General features: G+C 46.1%; 1 protein-coding gene across 1 annotated transcript; it reads left to right on the forward strand.

The window, feature by feature from the left end:
• The first annotated feature begins 1,472 nt into the window (after window positions 1-1,472).
• On the forward strand, window positions 1,473-20,866 carry RHEB (Ras homolog, mTORC1 binding). Its single transcript, XM_069729763.1, has 8 exons — window positions 1,473-1,822; window positions 10,953-11,024; window positions 14,260-14,327; window positions 15,598-15,680; window positions 17,027-17,083; window positions 17,157-17,204; window positions 18,046-18,127; window positions 20,299-20,866. The coding sequence occupies exons 1-8, from the start codon at window positions 1,771-1,773 to the stop codon at window positions 20,389-20,391; spliced, it is 555 nt and encodes a 184-aa protein (XP_069585864.1). The 5' UTR covers window positions 1,473-1,770; the 3' UTR covers window positions 20,392-20,866.
• Window positions 20,867-21,231: the final 365 nt, after the last annotated feature.

Genomic DNA, 21,231 nt, shown 5'->3' on the forward strand with positions numbered 1-21,231 from the left:
AGATGTGTGGTGAGCACCTTGAATCCCTAAGGTGCTTCACAAAAGTTTATAACATTGAGTCGGGAAAATAAAAAATAATTTTCCCCGCAAAAATGTTTTTTATCCCCAAATTTTGCATTTTGACATAGGGTAACAGGAGAAATTGCACCATACACTTTGTTGTGCAATTTCTCTTGAGTACACAGATACCCCATATGTGGGGGTAAACTACTGTTTAAGTACGGCAGAGCTGAGAAAAGAGTGACGTTTTGGAAAGCAAACTTTGATGGAATTGTCAGACGGTGTCATGTCTCGTTTTGAGAAAATGGACCCCAAAATTTGTAGTGCAATTTCTCCTGAATACGATGATACCCCATATGTGGTTGAAAACTATTTTTGAGGCACAGTGCAAAGCTCAGAAGGGAAAAAGCGCAATATTGGAGTTCACATTTTGTTGAACTGGTTTGAGGGCGCCATGTCATATTGGCAGAGCCACTGAGGTGCCAAACCAGCAGAACCCCCTACGAGACCACATTTTACAAACTGCAGCTCTCAATGGGGTGCAGTGATTATATTGACACCACAGGTGGGTCACAGAATTTTATACCATTGGGCAATGAAGAAAAAAAAATCATATTTTTACCATCAACGTTTTGTTTTAGCCGCAGATTTTACATTTTCACACATTGGGAGGTGAGGAGCCATTTTGCTTTTCCAGAGCCCAGTAACGTGGAAGCCATGCAAGTAGAAAGTTTGGCAGCTCCCCATATCCTGTGATCCAACGTGCATGGAATGACATTCTGACAAAACGTGGAGTAGCAAGTAAAAAAAGAAGAAAATTCCAGCTTCTGGCAATAATTATAAAAATATGATTTTTTCTTATATTGAGACAATTAAAAATCCAAGCAATTCATGGCATGATGCGGGGAGCAGGAAATAACATGGCGACGCGTTTCAAACTCTATGTGAGTTCTGCCTGAAGGCCAGGCTGAGAGCTCTAACTTTTTTATTTTTCGGCTGTTGGAGCTGAATGGCAGCTTGAAGTTTGCAGGACAAGATGACTGTTTCAGGGACACCATTTTTATTTACATTTGTCTTTTTGATCGCGTTTTATTCCACTTTTTGATGCTTTTGGTGCGTCAGAGTCTGCCCGGCACTACTACTACGTGCAAACACCCATGGTCACCTTCACAACTGCACGCCGGCCGTGACAGTCCTGCCGCAAATACACGGTTGTGTCTCCATTTGTGGAGCCATTTTGTCGGAGTCTCTCCCATGCGCGCAGTGCATCTCGGTCTCCACAAACATGTCCGCGCCGCCGTCATTCACCTCCACGTTTCAGAAGGCAGCCGCGTGAGCAGTTACGTAGCCCCGCCCACAACATTTCAGCATCCTGTCAGAAAGGCACAGTCAGTGTCCAATAGAAGAGCCGTGCTAGATTTACGCTCCGCCCCCTGCCACAACTATCCACCAATCACACTTCTCCCCGCCACAGTGCTCGGCCTGGGATGACGCAGCGAGCATTTTCCGGACAGCCGGGAGGGCGGGCAGAATAATAAAAACAAATCCGTGCCGAGGACGGAGAAGGCGGGATATAAAGCAGAGCTGACGCGGTGACGTGTACACGCAGCAGCTAGCGAGGCCGTGGGCGGGAGTGAGTGCAGGCTCCGCACACCGGTGAAGTTCAGCGTGTGCTCGTCTCCCGGCGCGCCGCTCCTCTCCTTCAGCAGCAGTCGGTGGATGCAGCGCCTTCGGGTCTGAACCAAAGGCAAAACAGTGGAGGCGCCAAAGATGCCGCAGCCCAAGTCGCGGAAGATCGCCATCCTCGGGTACCGCTCCGTGGGTGAGTGTCTGCGGGGAGCTGTGACCTTTACCCCCGCGCACTGCCGACCCCAGGCACCTGCAGGCGAGTCACGTGTCTGCCGGTCCCTGAGGTGGCTGCCTCCCTGTAGCCACGGCCGCGGCAGCCCCCAACAGTCACCATTTGTTTTGTCCCCCTTTAAACTGCCGCTGAAGGCTTTCTAGTGGAGTCCTGACTGGCCAAGCTGGAGAGGTAACACTGCCAAGAAAGCAGCTGGCCCCCCGTGTGCGCGGCTCCTCGCCCCCCCCCCTGTGTGTGTGCGGCCCCTCGCCCCCCCCCCTGTGTGTGTGCGGCCCCTCGCCCCCCCCCCCCTGTGTGTGTGCGGCCCCTAGCCCCCCCCCCCCTGTGTGTGTGCGGCCCCTCGCCCCCCCCCCGTGTGTGTGCGGCCCCTCGCCCCCCCCCCCCCCCGTGTGTGTGCGGCCCCTCTCCCCCCGTGTGTGTGCGGTCCCTCGCCCCCCCCGTGTGTGTGCGGCCCCTCGCCCCCCCCCGTGTGTGTGCGGCCCCTCGCCCCCCGTGTGTGCGTGCGGCCCCTCGCCCCCTCTCCCCCCCCCCGTGTGTGTGCGGCCCCTCGCCCCCTCTCCACCCCCCCCCCCCCGTGTGTGTGCGGCCCCTCGCCCCCCGTGTGTGCGTGCGGCCCCTCGCCCCCTCTCCCCCCCCCCCCCCCCGTGTGTGTGCGGCCCCTCGCCCCCTCTCCACCCCCCCCCCCCCCCCGTGTGTGTGCGGCCCCTCGCCCCCTCTCCCACCCCCCAGCGTGTGCGGCCCCTCGCCCCCTCTCCCACCCCCCAGCCCGTGTGTGTGTGCGGCTCCTCGGGGCCCCTGTGCCCTGATCTGCCTTGGTTGTGTTAGATACCTACCATCAGATCCTGTGAGTCCATTCCTCACTTTTGGCTGTTGGTGGCTGCACAGATGTAGCCGGGGGATGCCCTGCACACGTGCCCAGTGCACCAGCCTCAGGGGGGACCCTGCTAGGAGCCAATGGCAGTCTACTCTGTCCCACCTGCGCATGTACTTGTACTGGACAGATTGATTTGTAGGACTCTGGTTTATTGTCCCGGTTGGTCTCTTGCTGGACTCAAGGCCCCAGAATCTTATATCTCCCCGCTCGGCTTGTGATTAGCCGGCTGGCCCAATGTCATCTGTCATGCACTGTGCCAGCCCGGCCAACTGCAAGGTAAGAAGTTTGTGAGCCGACCAGCCAGCCACTTGTCAGTTGATCTCCCATCTCTAATACCGATGTCGCCTGTTCCAGATTGGGGTGGGTACAAATACTGTTTGTTGGTTTTTGTTTTGTTTTTTTGGATTATAAGACACACCCAAATTTTGAGAAGAAAATTTATTTTTTAATAAAATGGTGTTGCATCTTATTGCTTACCAGGTATGGTGGCTGCAGTGAAGCAGGGTCGCTGCTGGAGGAGGCGGGAGTGGGGTGATGTCGCAGGCTGGGATGAGGGGGTGTCCTGAAGTGCTGCTGCAGGGGTGTTCCTGGGTGCCTGGCGGTTGCTGGCTTGTGCTGCGGGGGCCCTGCAGTACTGCGTGGGTGTCCGGCGCTGCCCAGGGCTCTGCCGACATCTTGTGGCAGGCCAGAGCCCCGACACTTCCCCAGTTCCATGTGCTGTGGTCTCCGGGAATATGGCTGCCGCTGGGGGCGGCACATGTGCTGTTGGTGATTTCGAGAGATGAGATTTCAGCGCTGGAATCTCAGCACATGGAAGTGCCAGGGCTCTGGCCTGCCGCAAAATGCCAGACACGCACACAGCACCGCTGGGCACCGGAGGCCCCCCGCAGCACAGGCCAGCAGACGAAATAAAGTTCTGACCTTCTAGCTCCGACCAGCAATCCAGATCGCTGCTGCGTGTCAAACAAAACGAGATCGCTATCCGGGATGCTGCAACATCACGGATCGCTATCGTTCAAAAGTTGCTGAGTGTGACGGTACCTTAACTGTTTTATTTTTTAAATAGAAAAGTGTTTTTATTCCAACCCCCCTCCCCACACATCATCAAACCGAAGTTGAATGCTATGTGCACACGTCAGGATTCTTTGCAGAAATTTCCTGAACAAAACTGGACTTTTTCTGCGTTTTTCTCACTTTTTTTTTTTTTTGGGGTGCGGATTTTTTTACATTTTTCTTCCGGAGCTTCCCAATGCACACAAATTGCATCCTATTAATAGGATGCTTAATGGGTGCATTTTTTTTTCACGGTTTTTATAGCAAAAAATCCGGAATGTGTGCACACAACCAAAGGGAGCTCCTTTTTAAGCTGGGCTTAGATTAGTGTTTCAGTCCTCTTAATGGACTACAGATTTCCTTTACAGCCTCATGGGTGTTCTGTGTACAGAACTCTGAAATGTGCTGTCTAAATTTTGAATTGGGCTGTAGCTGAGCTGCCATGGGAACATGACCACATCAGATCTGTGTCTAAAGACTTTAAGCCATCTAATTGGCTTACACCTTACCTGCCGTAAATGTGCGGCCGCACTTCAAGAGTGGTCACACTTCTGTTGCTGAGTAATTGCTGGCAGAAATGTTAATCCCACAAATTATAGATCCCACTGACTTGATGGATTTTATTGGGCTCTATCGGATACAGTGGCATTGGTCACAGGATGGATCAGTGGCTTTTAAAACTTCTAATTCAGGAACCATGTTTCTATATGTTAGAAACCTCTTATCTCCAGTGGCTGCCTCCGATCGCTATCAAACACAGCAGAAATGCCACTCTTGTTGGGGTACGTTTCCCATGATTTGTTTGTTGAGGCTGAATTTCAACATGAATCTTAAGGTACCGTTACACTAAACGATTTACCAACGATCACGACCAGCGATACGACCTGGCCGTGATCATTGGCAAGTCGTTGTGTGGTCGCTGGGGAGCTGTCACACAGACTGCTCTCTCCAGCGACCAACAATCAGGGGAAAGACTTCGGCATCATTGAAACTGTCTTCAACGATGCCGAAGTCCCCAGGTAACCAGGGTAAACATCGGGTTACTAAGCGCAGGGCCGCACTTAGTAACCCAATGTTTACCCTGGTTACAGGTGAACACATCGCATATCTAGCGATGACAGCGAGTGATCAGCGACCAAAAAAAGGTCCTGATCATTCCGCACGACCAACGCTCTCCCAGCAGGGGCCTGATCGTTGGTCGCTGTCACACATAAAGATATCTTTAGCGGGATCGTTGCTACGTCACAAAAAGCGTGACGTTGCAACGATATCGTTAACGAAATCGTTAATGTGAAGGTACCCTTACACCTCAGCTCACTTGTGTATTTCAGCATTTTTTTTTTTCATTAGATATGCAAAGATATAGATAGCTATGGGACAGATAAAGATATACATGTGTACAAAAACAATTTTTTTCTAAGTGCCAAGGTTTTTGAATGGATTTGTGGTATTTTGAGGGTGTTAAATTAAAAAAAAAAAAAAATATCCCATTTTGCTGAAATTAGTTCTACTTGACAACTTATCCATGCAAATGATGTATTTCCCAATGCATCTTGTGTCGTAACAAATGCAATAGCGTTTTGTCTGTCTTTTTGGCTCTTTAAAACTATATGGGATATTTCATTACCCAGGACACTTTAATTTCATTTTGTAGACTTAAAATACTCTAAAAGCAACTTTTTACCCAGAATTCTATTATTGCCTATTAAATATATCAAACAAGAGCTAATACATAGTTACATAGTTATTAAGGTAGAAGGAAGACTATAAGTCCATCCAGTTCAACCTATAGCCTAACCTGTATAATAATGTTTTCTTTATAAACTTAATATAAAACAGTTCAGACACCGTTGGCACCAACTGCTGTGTACCAGTGTAATTGGTGCCATGTATACACCGTTGGCACCAACTGCTGTGTACCAGTGTAATTGGTGCCATGTATGTAGTTTACTATAATTGTATTCACCAAATGAATGATGTGAGGCCCCCCCCCCTTTTTTTTATCAGCCTGCAGCCACCCCTGAACTGGCACATCACATTAGGTGCACTAGTGCTTTGCTTGGCCCTTCTTGATGGTCTGACAGCTGTGACTTGTCAAAAATCATAGCTGGCATCAACCCCTGGGGTTAGAGATGTCTGACGCCCCCATTACTAATCAGTAATAAAAACAATAAATAAAATCCCACTATCTTTTTGTTGACCAATTTATTTGAAAAAATCCCATGCAGGTCCGAAGTAATCCATCAAATCTGAATTAGTCCAGAAAAGGATACCTGAAAAACAAAGGCAGAAATAAACTATACAGCAGTCACTACTGATTTGTTTTCTGTAGACTTCAGGGAACATGGACTACAACAGAGCTTTGTGGGAACATTTTGGGTACCAAATTGGTGAATGAAGGAGTGTAGTTTTATTTCTGCCTCTGTTATCATGTATCCTTTTTTTTTTTTTTTTTTTTTTTTTTTTTTTTTTTTTTTAAATAACCTCTGTACACTTCAGTTTGAGAACCTTCCACAGAACATTGGTAGTTCCACGTTGTCATGTTTCCTGAACATAAAGGCTGCAGATGACATTCCAGGTCACATAGCTGATCCTGGTCTGGAAACATCCCTGCAGTACTCTGGTGACCCCTATGGTTCACAGGCTGTCCTGTAGTTTTGAAATGCTGACCTCTCCCACATCAACTACACTCTCCAGGACACAAACACATGCACAAAAAAGTGCCCCCCCCCCCCAGTACTTTTTACCATGCATAACAAAAACCAGGACAGTTCATGCTTTACTAATAGTAAGGTCTGGGTAGCTTGCATCCTACATTGGGACATCTGTGCTTTGTAAACCCTCTCTTGAGTTCCAAGAGCTTTTAGAAAGTTAGTCTGGCAGATCTGAATTTGTGAAGTTGATGTCAATTGTGAGAAAGACTCTTCAACATCAGTCACCAGGATGGGGATGAAATGTCTCATTGAAACGCCACCGATCAGCATAATGGTCTTGAGTAGAGATGGGCGGACATCTGGATGTTCAGGCACGGCAAATGCTGCTTCCGATCAGCAGTAAACACTACTGCTGGTTAGCAATGCGGTTCCCACACTGTCAAATGACAGCATGAGCCGACAGCTGTGATCAGAGGTATAAAGTTTACCTCCCAGTCACTGGAGTGGGCTGTTGGGACCACTGATCCCCCTCAGCCTACACCTGCTGCTGCTAACAGCGAGAGCAGGAGCGGCTGATTGAGTATTCATCAGCTGTCGCCTGCGCTCTAAAATTAACAAAAAAATAAAAATAACAGCATTGGTTCCCCTGTATTTTTGATAACCAGCCAGGCAAAACTGACTGGGGGGGGGGGGGGGAACTGCAACACTCAGCTGTCAGCATTAACCAACCTTGCTATCAATAATAGAAGGAGAGAGAAGAGAGATATAGATATAGATATATATAAAAAAAAATTTTTTTTTTTTTTTTTACACTCTTTTGACAACCAGCCTTACTAAAGCAGACACCTGGGGATGGTATTCTCAGGCTGGTAAGGGGCCATGGATATTGACACCCCCCCCCCCCCCCCCCCCCAAGCCTAAAAAAAGGCTGCCTAGAAAAAACTCATCAACTCTAACACTGGCTATTCCCACTTGCCCTGTAGCAGAGGAAAGTAGGGTTCATATTTGTGGGGTCTCCTTTGTATTGTCCGGTGACACCAAGCCCACAGCTTAGTAATGGAGAGGTAACTGTGAAACGCCTATCCACTACTAATCCTATAGTTTTATTGTAAAAGGCAAAGCAAGTATAAAATTGTTTTTTATTTGAAATAAAACAACCCACTTTTTAAATTAAAAAAGTTATACTTCCCGAACACTCATTTCATTGAATTTTTCATCTCCTCGATTAAAACTACCATATATACTCGAGTATAAGCAGACCACCCCCACCCCCTAATTTTGCCACAAAAAACTGAAAACTTATTGACTCGAGTATAAGCCTAGGGTGGAAAATGCAGCAGCTACCGGTGAATTTCAAAAATAAAAATAGATGCTCCATACCATTCATTATTGCCCCAAAGGAGGTTCCATATAAAGCTGTGCCTCATATAATGCTCCATACCATTGATTATTGCCCCATAGATGATCCATATATAGCTGTGCCATATAGAATGCTCTGCACCGTTCATTATGGCTCCATAGATGCTCCATATAAAGCTGTGCCCCATATACAATGCTCTGCACTGTTCATTATGCCCCATAGATGCTCCTTATAAAGCTGTGCCATATACTCTGCACCGTTCAGTTTGGCCCCATAGATGCTCCACATAAATCTGTGCCTTATATAATGCTGCTGCTGCAAAAAAAAAACATACTCGCCTCTCTTGCTTGCAGCTCCTCAGCGTCCAATCTCGGCGTCTCTCCGCACTGACTGTTCAGGCAGAGGGCGCCGCGCACACTAGTACGTCATCGCGCCCTCTGACCTGAACAGTCAGTGTAAATGGACGGGAAGACGGAGCGGCGCCCGGCGGGTGGAACGTGGACAGGTGAATATAAAATACTCACCTAGTCCCGGCGCTCCTGACGCTGCCCCTGCCTGTCACACTGTCTTCGGGTGCCGCAACTCTTCCTTTGTCAGCGGTCACTGGCACCGCTCATTAGAGGAATGAATATGCAGCTCCACCCCTATGGGAGTGGAGTCCATATTCATAAGTTTAATGAGCGGTCCCACGTGACCACTGTACAGGGGAAGAGCTGCGGCACCCGAAGACAGTGTGACAGGCAGGGGGAGCATCAGGACCGCCGGGACTAGGTGAGTATGCGACAGACCTCTCTCCCCCTCACCTGCTGACCTTGCCACAGACCGTGACTCAAGTATAAGCCGAGAGGGGCACTTTCAGCCCAAAAATTTGGTCTGAAATTCTCGGCTTATACTCGAGTATATACGGTATATCCCTCATCTGTCAGACATTCTGTCCCATGCGGTAATCCATGTCTGGGGATAAATATTTTTCAACCTGGATGGTGCCAAGATGTGACCGTCTAGGCTGAGAACCAGCTGGGCCAATAAACTAGTGACCTCCCTCCGGTGTGATCACCGTTAGCACCGTGCACCGTCTCACTGTGCAGAGGCGAGTTCATCAGTGAAATTCTCCCAGTGAACTCCTAAGGGTATGTGCACACGTAGAATAGTCCACTGCGGATTTTTCTGCAGCGGATTTGATAAATCCGCTGCGGAATCTGCAGACAGTGACATGCTGTGGATTGTAAACCGCTGCATTTCCATGCGTCTTTTTTTCAACAGCATGTGCACTGCGGATTGGGTCTCCCATAGGTTTACATTGTACTGTAAACGCATGGGAAACGCTGCGAATCCACATCGTGTGCACATACCCTTATACAGGAACTGCAGTACTGATGAGATGCAGGCAGATCACATGTTTACATCCAGGTTCCTTAGGGTATGTGCACACGTTGCGGTTTTTGCTGCGGATCCACAGCAGTTTTCCATGTGGTGTACAGTACAATGTTAACCTATGGAAAACAAAAACCGCTGTGCCCATGCTGCAGAAAAAACCGCGCGGAAACTCTGCAGTTTATTTTCCGCAGCATCTCAATTCTTTGTGCGGAATCCAGTGGTTTGGCACCTGCTCCATATTAAAAAATCCGCAGGTGTCTAAAACCACAGTGGAAACCGCATAAAAAACCGCAATAAATCCACAGTACTTTTTGCACTTCAGATTTAATCAAATCTGCTGCGGAAAATTCCGCAGCGTGTGCACATGGCCTTAGGCCTCTTTCACATTTCCATCTTCTCAGATCCGTCAATTTTTGAGAATGCAGGATCTTGCATTTTCCCATAGACTTGTATTATCGACAGATGGTCATCCGTTTCATCCGTCGTGCACTGGATCCGTCGTAAAATAGCAGTCTGTCGTGCAGAGAAAACTTTCATTGTTAAATTTTTTTTTTTGTCATGTCAGAAAATCAGTCAGCGACGTTTCCCGTGCCGCCTGTCGTCGGCTACAATGGAAGCCTATGGACGCAGGATCTGTCGCACACACGAATCCAGCGACTGATCCAGTTTTAGTCAGGGGAAAAAGTCCCTCTCCCTGGTGGTGAGAACAAAGCTTTGTGATCTTTAGACCTAGCTCGCACTTTCCCAGTTTAGCATATACTGGGTATATAGTGTTCTGCCAGCATCTAATCTTGGAAAACATTAGTACAGGCCTCTATTACAAACATTGTCTAATAATGATAATGTTCACCAGATACCAGTAGCTGTAGGCTGAACCTTTTTTTTTTTTTTTTTTTTTATGGGTTGCTTTGACAAACAATCCTATGACTTTAGGGTATGTGCACACGTTGCGGATTTGTCATGGTGGATCCACAGCGGTTTTCCATGTGGTGTACTGTACCATGTAAACCTATGGAAAACCAAATCCGCGGTGCACATGCTGCAGTTTATTTTCTGCAGCATGTCAATTCTTAAGGTACCATCACACTAAGCGACGCTGCAGCGATACCGACAACTATGTCGATCGCTGCAGCGTCGCTGGAGAGCTGTCACACAGCTCTCCAGGATCGTTGGACGCTGAAGTCCCTGGGTAACCAGGGTAAACATCGGGTTACTAATCACAGCCCTGCGCTTAGTAACCCGATGTTTACCCTGCCGATTCAGCGATGTTAGCTGGAGATCCAGCGACAAAATAAAGTGCTGGACTTTCCCCAGCGACCAACGATCTCCCAACAGGGGCCTGATCGTTGGTCGCTGTCACACATAACGATATCGTTGCTACGTCACACAACGATATCGTTATGTGTGACGGTACCTTTAGTACGGATTCCAGTGTTATACACCTGTTCCATAATTGGATTCCGCATGTTTAAAAACACAGGTAATCCTCAATGGAATCCACAACATGTGCACATACCCTTAGCTGAGATGGAATCCTTAATGCAACACTTCACTGTTATAATGTGTTCTTGATCAGTGGGTGTTTATAAAACGCCACTGTGTGCACACAGCTCATGTAGGAACTGCGGTGTATGGGTCTGTACAGTCAGTGGGGTCATCAAACCCACACCCATCTGCCCCCCCATTGGTCAGTAACTGGATGCCTAGGAGTATATAGAAACTTGGTTCTAAATCAGACCAGTGAATGCAACTTTTTTTTTTTCCCCTCTCCAGGAAAGTCTTCACTCACCATTCAGTTTGTTGAAGGACAGTTTGTCGATGCTTATGATCCAACTATAGAAAACAGTAAGTGACCTATACTTTTTCCCCCCCCCCCCCCCCCATAAAGTTTTGCTATAACCAATCAAATATTTCTAGTGTCAACTCTCAAGGTCTGCAGACTTTAAAGGGGCTAGCTAATGTAAAAATCACCTTATGCATGCTCCATGTAAAAATCAGTATGTATGTGGTGTGGGAGGAACCTGGTAAAAACCCACACACAGGGAGAACCTCTAAGCCCAGCATTGCAAAGCTCCGATGCTACCTAGTAGGGTGCTGTCTAGAGGCTCCTGACAGATGGGCTCACAATCTGTGTTGGTGAAGATCTTCAAATGTATAGGTATAGTCTATGTAGCAGAAATTCATTATCTGCTTATAGCAGCCCTCAGTGTGTTCACAAATTATATATTATATATCTGTTGCTGCTCAAAACCAGGAGTCTCCAAAAATGCAGACTGGGTGTCAAGCTTTCAATTAGCTCTTCTCAAGTGCCACTCCTGGTCGTGGCATACAAACTCCTTGCGTGTGAATAAGCCCTTATAGTGAGGGACACGGAGGCTGAGCCGCATGTTGTTACAACCACTGACCTCTCTGACCTTGTATTATTCAATGCTCTGCTCTCAGCCACGTGGCTGGTCTACCTACACCGTGCAATAAAACGGAAAATGCTAAACTTGGTTCCATTTCATTATCTGAACTCCTGGCTCCTCTAACATCACTTGGAAACTGGAGTAGATTAGAGGACACTGATGATTAGTTGTCCGTAGGTTAGTCCAGCTTTAGTTGTGTTGAGAAGTAAAATAAAAAAAAAAGCCTTTCTTGAGAACCTAGTGCAGCTTTATGGCTGAAGTGATCTGTACTCCTACCTTATTGATACCATACCTGTCAGTATCTCCTTTTCTACCCCACCTCTAAAGCTTTTACACTCAAGCTGTGTATTACTTGCTACCTGGTGGAAGTCTACTCTGTTGTGCCTCCCCAATCTGCTGCTTTAGTTTGCTTGGTTATCAGATCACTTGTACAAACAATCCAGTGCATTATCAGATGCATTTGGCCCCTCAGTCTTGTGTGGCTGATTACTGCCATAACAGATTCTAGCTCTAGCTAACCTAAAGGTACCGTCACACTTAGCGACGCTGCAGCGATACCGACAACGATCCGGATCGCTGCAGCGTCGCTGTTTGGTCGCTGGAGAGCTGTCGCACAGACCGCTCTCCAGCGACCAACGATGCCGGTAACCAGGGTAAACATCGGGTAAGCGCAGGGCCGCGCTTAGTAACCCGATGTTTACCCTGGTTACCATCCTAAAAGTAAAAAAAAAACAAACGCTACATACTTGCCTACAGCCGTCTGTCCTCCAGCGCTGTGCTCTGCACTCCTCCTGTACTGTCTGTGTGAGCACAGCGGCCGGAAAGCAGAGCGGTGACGTCACCGCTCTGCTTTCCGGCTGACCGACGCTCACAGCCAGTACAGGAGGAGTGCAGAGCACAGCGCTGGAGGACAGACGGCTGTAGGCAAGTATGTAGCGTTTGTTTTTTTTTTTTACTTTTAGGATGGTAACCAGGGTAAACATCGGGTTACTAAGCGCGGCCCTGCGCTTAGTTACCCGATGTTTACCCTGGTTACCAGTGAAGACATCGCTGAATCGGTGTCACACACGCCGATTCAGCGATGTCTGCGGGGAGTCCAGGGACGAAATAAAGTTCTGGACTTTCTTCCCCGACCAGCGACGGCACAGCAGGGGCCTGATCGCTGCTGCCTGTCGCACTGGACGATATCGCTAGCGAGGACGCTGCAACGTCACGGATCGCTAGCGATATCGTCTAGTGTGACGGTACCTTAATGGTTGTGGTTCAGCCCTGCTCCAGGCAGTAGCACTTGGGGGAAACTACAGCTAGTATTCCCTCGTTGCTTAGACATCTATAACTTTCTGTAAAGAGCCTGTTCTTGACTTGTTGATGGCCTTTCTGCACTACTTGAATGGACCACAATACATGATTAACTGGAGCAGTTGAACATTTTTAATTTACAGTCAGGGGTTGTTTTTACTTTAACATTGACTTCCCTTAGGATAGGTCAATGTCTGGGTGTGCAATCAGCTGTTATCAGTGATGCCGGAAGTGCTTAAAGGTACCTTCACACATAACAATATTGTTAACGATATCGTTGCTTTTTGTGACGTAGCAACGATATCGTTAAGGAAATCGTTGTGACGGCGACCAACGATCAGGCCCCTGCTGGGAGATCGTTGGTCGCTGAAGAAAGTCCAGAACTTTATTTCGTCGCTGGATCGGCGTGTGTGACACCGATCCAGCGATTGTCTTCACTGGTAACCAGGGTAAACATCGGGTTACTAAGCGCAGGGCCGCACTTAGTAACCCGATGTTTACCCTGGTTACCATCCTAAAAGTAAAAAAAAAACAAAAAAAAACACTACATACTTACCTAACGCTGTCTGTCCCCGGCGCTCAGCTTCTCTGCACTCCTCCTGCACTGGCTGTGAGCACAGCAGCCGGAAAGCAGAGCGGTGACGTCGGCGCTCTGCTTTCCGGCCGCTGTGCTCACAGCCAGTACAGGAGGAGTGCAGAGAAGCTGAGCGCCGGGGACAGACAGCGTTGGGTAAGTATGTAGTGTTTGTTTTTTTACTTTTAGGATGGTAACCAGGGTAAACATCGGATTACTAAGCGTGGCCCTGCGCTTAGTAACCCGATGTTTACCCTGGTTACCGGCATCGTTGTTCGCTGGAGAGCTGTCTGTGTGACAGCTCTCCAGCGACCAAACAGCGACGCTGCAGCGATCCGGATCGTTGTCGGTATCGCTGCAGCGTCGCTTAATGTGAAGGGGCCTTTAGTTAGTGGCTGGGTCTGATTGTGGCTGCGGCCAGGTTCTGCCCATCTGGTTATTGACTTCAGTAGGGGGTAGATGTGCAGTACTCATCTGTGGCCAGAGCTATCCGTAGACTCGGCAGCTCCAACTGTTGTCAGTGCCAGTGCTCAGTTAATTATCAGGCATTGAACTATCTAAGGATAGGTCCTCAATATTAAAGTAGCATAAAACCCCTTTAATGGTTCTATAGAACTTGAAATAGAAAGGTAATCATATGACAAAACTGAGGCTAAAGAGAGGTGAGCAAAAACAATCTAGCAGTGATGAGCATGATGGAAGAGCCAGAGATGGTCAAAATTATCATTAGACTAGAGAAACAAGGCTTCAAAATCTAAGTTGCTTAATGTCTTCTGCTTGACTCACTTATATTTTCTAGCATTTACAAAACAGATATCTGTGAATGGCCAAGATTACCAGCTTCAACTAGTGGATACTGCTGGTCAAGTGAGTATAAAGTTACTGGGAATCTTTCATTTATAGGATGAGGCGTGTGTATCTATCCTTCATGGGGATGAGAACTTGCTGATTGGGTCTACATCCAAAGACTACAATTGCCCATTTCTGTAGAGATCAATGAACCCCCTCATAAGAAATGGGAAGTGTAAAAGTGCATCGGGCGCATTTCATTTCACTTGAAGTTGAAAGAGGCATATGCCTATATCTCGGATCATAACTGGCACATATGATCTGTACATAAATGGTGTGTTGGTTTTTAATATGGATGAAAAAGACCTGTATGGCCAAAGCCCTACTTCCATATCTGTTCATGTCTGGGCAAGATTTCCTTTTTAGAGCCCCCAATACTCTCTCCCTTCCAATGACTATAACCTAACTTTATCTCTCTGTAACTGTATGAGCGTTTTTTTTTTTTTTTTTTTTTCTTCTTTTCAGAATGAGATTACACTAACTTTACCAAATGTACTAGCATTGACCCCCCCCCCCCCCCCCAAAATCACATTTTAAGTGTTTTTTGGGGTACTGCCTTCATGTTGCATTCTATGGAGCAGGTGAATGTCTGATCATGCTGCTGCAAGTGACTGGCAGTACTTGAAGAGCTTCGACTGCAGTGTTCGGAGCTAGCTGTTTGCACACAGCCCTCCCTACCTCATGTTGGGGATATTTAAAGGGAAAATGCTGTAGATAAGCCCCTGATGCCAGTGGGCTTGGCTCCTCTTCGATTTTGGGGGGTGACAGGTTCCCTTAAAGATAAACATTGGCGAATTATTCATGAGGTTTCAGAACTGAATGTCTGGTATTAGGTGATGTGTAGAAAAGTTTGTCATGCGTTCAAAGGTTTGTGTGCCCATCTTGGTAATGTATGGAAACTTTTTGCAAATGGGTGGCTAGAGTTCACCTTATGGGGTTGTTCCTTCTTTTAAGTAAATGTTAATTCCCTCGTGCAAGTTTGGTTTAATAAACAAAAAAATAAAAAAAATTGCTCTGAGATCACAAACAGCAGAAACTCACCAGTCCACCTGGGAAGGTAAGATCAGGGAAGTTTTGTTTCTTAGAATAACCTGCAGCTGAGGATTAACACTTGCAGAGACAGCCCCTTAGCTCACTGCTGTAACATGCAGGGTGGAACAGGTTGATCTCTTGGATCCAGTGCACTTACTCGTTACTATGGAAACAGGGATGTCCTGTCTTGTTGCCTGAATTCATGTTAAACCTTTTATATTATATGCATGTGATATTTTTGTAACTTGTTTTCTAGGATGAATTTTCCATTATTCCTCAGACATACTCCATAGACATTAATGGATACATCCTTGTATACTCCGTTACCTCCATCAAAAGGTATATTCTCCTACAGGGTGGTTTCATGGCAGATATTGAGGGAGAAACATGACCTCTGGTATATTTGCAGTTGGGCAGCAGAAGCTGTAATTTGGTTGGTTCCATATATAAGGGGAATACTGCTCCACAAACACCCCAACTGGTAAAGTTTTCGTGATTTCCCTAGTATTGTACAAGTGATTTTTAATTTTTGCCTGTCCAAGTGATGCAGTGATCACCTGTTAATACTAAGGAAATCCTGAAAACAGTTGGTGGCTGTCAAGGACTAGCGGGAGGATGCACTGATGTAGAGGAACATGGCTACTACTTATGCCAAATGTCACAACAGTGCAGGCAAGGCAGTGATGTATTTGGGGACACTCTGGTAACACATTCTGTTTTTGGTTCACACCGTCCAGTACTAGAAGGCTGAAAGTCAGGTAAAACCCTTATCTTTATAGCTATTTTTACTAAATAAATTTAAGTGGTTCATTTGGTGATATAAAAAAACTCTTTACCACAATGAGTAGCCATCATACTCCTGTTGCCTGCGTTTTCCAGGCTTCAGTGATCTTTAAATAACAAATCGGTTGGCAGGATTTCCTGTAAACTACAGGCATTATGTTGGTGAGTAAAATTATACCTTAGGTGAAGAAATTCTTCTTGTGGTTCTTGTGTGATCGGTGTTAGGAGTTTTCAGTTAATGAAATACCTGTGCTATGGGCAGCCTGTGGGCAGGACTCTTCTTGGTTTCTTCGGCCTAGACTCTCCCCAGAGCGCGGGCAGATCACTAACTGAAAACGTCTAACACTGATTACTCAAGCACTTCAAGACTTCTTCACCCCAGGTATCCTCTTAATCAGTGTAACAGTAACAACTAGTGATGAGCAAATAGACTCGTTACTTGACATTTCTCGAGCACGCTTTGGTGTCCTCCGAGGTTTTTTTTTCTTTTTATTCTAGTGCTCGGAGATTTAGTTTTTCTTGCCGCAGCTGAATGACTTGCATCTGTTAGCCAGCATAAGTACATGTGGGGATTCGCTAGCAACCAGGCAACCCCCACATGTACTTATGCTGGCTGACAGATCTAAATCAGTCAGCTGTGGCGATGAAAACTAAATCTCCGAAAACTAAAAAATACTCTGTCACCCGAGGGTGCTTGAGAAATCTCGAGTAACGAGTATATCCGCTCATCACTAGTAACAACCTGACCGGGTCTGCAGTTTACTTAGCAAAAATCCTTCTGACAGTTTCGCTTTAAGTCTTGTTGGTTGTTAGTCTAGTACAGGACGCTTTCTGGAAAAGCTTTGAGTGACCTGTGACTTTCACCATTATTGCATGTGTTGTAACCTTTGCTTCTCTTCTAGCTTTGAAGTCATTAAAGTAATTCATGAAAAATTGTTGGACATGGTGGGGAAAGTCCAGTAAGTTGTATTGTTTTCTCATAATCTAAGACTGCATGTGTGATCGCCTCCTCTAACCACACCTCTCTTGCAGGGTTCCTATAATGTTGGTTGGAAACAAGAAAGACTTGCACATGGAGAGGTTTGTGATGTGTTATGTCTAAAGTCAGTATTTGGTCCAGATAGGTTTTTCTATAGTCTGCCTAGAGCAGCAGTGCTAGTAGCTAATCCTTTTCACTTTTCTTTTCCAGAAAAGTTTAGGAAATAAGGCTGTGCACATGATGCGGATCCACAGCGGTTTTTCCACGTAGAAACGCTGCAGATCTGTACTGTGATGTACAGTATGTTCTATGGGGGGGACAAAGCTGGGCAGAAAAATCAGTGCAGAATTGCTGCGGATTTCAAAGAAGTGCATGTAAGGCTACGTTCACATTAGCGTTACGCTAATGTGCGTAGCTGTTGCAGCGGCGACGCGCCCCTATGTTTAACATGGGGGACGCGTGCGTTTTTTTGTTTGCGTTTTTCGACATGTGCGTCGTTTTCGACGCTAGCGTCGGACGCACGAAAATGCAACAAGTTGCATTTTTCGTGCGTCCGATTTTCGTCAAAAAACGACGCACGCGTCGCAAAACGCAGCGTTTTTGCGCGTGTTTTTGGTGCGTTGCCGTTGCGTCGCCGACGCAACGGCGCGCAACGCTAATGTGAACGTAGCCTTACTACTCTTGTGCAGATCTGCAGCGTTTCTCTACCCCTCCATGTTAAAATTCTGCAGTGGCAAAAACCGCTGAAAATCCGCAGCAATTCCACATAAAAACCACAGCAAATTCGCGGCTGATTTTGTGCAGAAGATTCTGCACCTCTTTTCCTACGTGTGCACATAGTCTTAGACTTGACTTGCATGAGTACTGAGGCTAGCTTTCTTTGCATGCTGGCTTCTTTAACAGTGGTAACATTAACGTGCTGTGTCCCGGACTGTTTTGCAGAGTGATCAGCTATGAAGAAGGTAAAGCCTTAGCGGAGTCCTGGAATGCAGCGTTCTTGGAATCTTCGGCTAAAGAAAATCAGGTCTGTTTTCTGGATTTACAGACTCTTTATGCTGAAGAGTCCTAGATTTATAGGTGACTTTTCTGTAGCGGTGCATTTCCCTCTTACCTATAGTAATGGAGATGCAGGGCATTTTGTGCATCTCTTATTATCCACTAACAAGCCCAAGCCACTGTAAATTTAGGTTCCGTCTCTAATGTCACTATATGCTGACTAATAGTAAGTGAGACTATTTGTATCCTGGATTCTGTCCTAATGACTGAGCTGTATTCACTACTCATAAATTACCTTGTGCTGGGAGCTGAGGTCAAAGGAGTGCAATGCCTACAGTTAGGAACCTAGTCCAGTAGTCTGGTTACAGCTGCGCTGATGTGATGCTGGTTCTCTTTTGCTTGTTTACGATTGTGAAACTTGGTATCTGTTTATATTTTGGGAGTCTCGGTTCATATAACTGACTCATGAAATATACTATTTTTTTCTGCAAAATTTTTTTTTTTTTTTTTTTTTTTTTGTGGAAAAATGGGAGTGTGGCGGCGGTCCCAATGCAGCCTCCATTCCCAGGCTGGTTCTGCTGCAGCTGTGGTGTTGGGGCTCTGGTGTGGCGGCAGCGGCTCTGTGCATGGGGGGGCTCCGCCAGCATTTCATCACAGCCCGGAAACCCCCGCCACTCCGTTGCTGCGACGCAGTGGCCTCCAGAAAGATGGGCAGCGCATGCTCGTTCAAAACTCGGCAACAAGATCTCGTTGCAGAGATCTGACTCATCATGCACCTCCCTGGTGACCATCTTTCCAGAGGCCTCCATGTCAGGGCTTTGAGGAAATGCCGGCGGAGCACCGCCACACCACAAAGCACTGCACCAGCCTGGGATGGATGACTTCCCAAAGGCCACCGCACCAGCCTGGACCACCAAACGACCCCTGTGACCACTCATCTATCTGTGGATCCCTTCCCTGGTAAGCTGAATTCGGACTGTAAGACTAACCCCCATTTGACTTTTTTTTTCTTTTTTTTTTTTTTTTTTCTCCCCCCCCCCCCCCCCCCATTTTCCTTCAGAAAATTTCGGGTGTCTTATGGTCCAGTGCATCTTATAGTCCAAAAAATACAGTAGCTGAAAATGGGGGAAAATTACTGAGCAGGCAAAATGGATATACTGCTATAACACCATATGGGTTATATTATATATAAATTTTTGACTCTCTGAACCTCTTCCCTTTGACTGATCAGCACTTGAACCTGTGATCAGTCAACAGCTTGTGCTATAACCAGCAATACTGCTCTGTACAGCACAAATTGCGGTCTTGTATGAGCACCAGCCAGAAGCTGGCATTCAGAGCAGTCATGGCAAGCACAGAGGTCTTCAGGAGACCACAGCTGTCATTGCAAATCATCATACCCACAATTGCATATGGGTGTCGCTGGGGAACAGATTCACCACCAGCACACAGTAAATGCTGCTGTCAGATTGACAGTGGCAATGTAACAGATCTGCTCTACCCAATGCTGTAAAGGTAAATATCAGCCATCCTCTCCTGGGAAGGATTTGGGCTCTGTTCCTGGCCTAACAGATCTGTACCTCATATGTTGGTAACGGGTTAGACTTGTTTTCAGTCTTCCCAATGACAGAAATGTCACCACTTACGGCTTTAAAAAATAAATAAATAAATAAAAAAATTGCAGCAGAGGTTTCCCTTGAATAGCTTTAAAATAACATTTCTTAAAAATACAACAATTTGAGCCTAAAGGCAATGACAAAACGTAACCCTTTGGTGTTTGGTACCACCTCTGATGTCTTGGGACATTAGCCAATGCAGTTTTGATGGGCATACGAATGTCTGCAGTGAAGATGGACACTACACTTGCCAAGCCATGTTTCAGAAGGGCTATAACTCTCTACCCTGGGACCCTTCACTTTATTGTTGCATGCCATGCTGCCAAAACTACTGATGTTTAGCATCCTCGTATTGCCAATGTGCATGAAAGTGACAATGCTGTATGATGGGGAGTGGGTTTTTTTTTTTTTTTTTTTAACTCTTGGGGGTAAGTGTGAATACATCCCTAGAGTATACTGCGTTGTAGGGCAGTGTCTGCATAAACTTCATATCCTATTGACACTCAAGCACCTAAATCGCCATGACTGCATCTCTTCTAAAGCATTCTATTTTTATGCTAAGTTTGTAACTCTTGTTTTCCAGACTGCTGTTGATGTTTTTAAAAGAATAATTTTGGAAGCAGAAAAAATCGATGGTGTAGGTTCACAAGGGAAGTCGTCCTGCTCCATAATGTAATTCCACTACTCAAGCTGCGGACACTGGGAATATATTCTACTTGAATAAGCAAACTGCCTGTTCTACGTCAAAACTAGGCTTTTCTGTTAACTTGTCCCCTCCCAGCAGATGTTAATGCTAGTAATGCCTTGCAACATTTTCTGGGACTGGAGAGTTTACACGGATGTTAAAATGGGGATGGTCACAGCCGCCTTTTTATTTTCTTTTTTTTGTTTTACTTTTTTTATTCAATTATCCAAATATCTGACTTCTGTGCAGATACCACTCATCTTCAATCACACACTTTCAATTTGTATATCATATTTCTTAACATGGCCAATACTTTTACTGGCATTAACTTTTCAGTGTAGTTTGTTTATAATGTAATCACTAATGATACTATAGTTACATTGCCCTTTACTTACCCAGGCTTGAACGTCAAGTGTTTCTTTCTTTGTTCAGTGTAAACTTGTAAATAAAACTGCTGCAGACCTTGTTTTCATGTCTTCTGTGATATTTAACATTTGGGGATACCTAGAAGAAATCCGTTGCCATGATTTATTCTGAAGAGCACATACTCTTGTCATGGTGTAATATGTATTCTAATATAAAAGGATCTGATGCCATTCAGTGACCCAGTTACACTGAGGGGTTGATTCATTTCTGATTCTGCAGTCTCTCATACCCATCTCTTCATAAGCATATGACTATACCCGCTGCTAATCTGTATTGGAGCCTACAGTTGGACTGAGACCGATGCTGGAGTCAACATAAGTTTACTTTTATTTAAATACACTGCTCAAAAAAGGAACACTAAAATACCACATCCTAGATATCACTTAAATATTTCAGTTACAAATC

Source organism: Ranitomeya imitator, chromosome 6 (assembly GCF_032444005.1).
Source record: "Ranitomeya imitator isolate aRanImi1 chromosome 6, aRanImi1.pri, whole genome shotgun sequence".
NCBI classification, from domain to species: Eukaryota; Metazoa; Chordata; class Amphibia; order Anura; family Dendrobatidae; genus Ranitomeya; species Ranitomeya imitator.

What these genes read in the sequence shown, in the direction of transcription:
- RHEB (XM_069729763.1), top strand. Translation starts at nt 1,771, where the DNA reads ATGCCGCAGCCCAAGTCGCGGAAGATCGCCATCCTCGGGTACCGCTCC. An exon ending in TAGTGGATACTGCTGGTCAA is followed by an intron (nt 14,328 to 15,597) that starts GTGAGTATAAAG and finishes CTTGTTTTCTAG; the next exon opens with GATGAATTTTCCATTATTCC. An exon ending in TCCGTTACCTCCATCAAAAG is followed by an intron (nt 15,681 to 17,026) that starts GTATATTCTCCT and finishes CTTCTCTTCTAG; the next exon opens with CTTTGAAGTCATTAAAGTAA.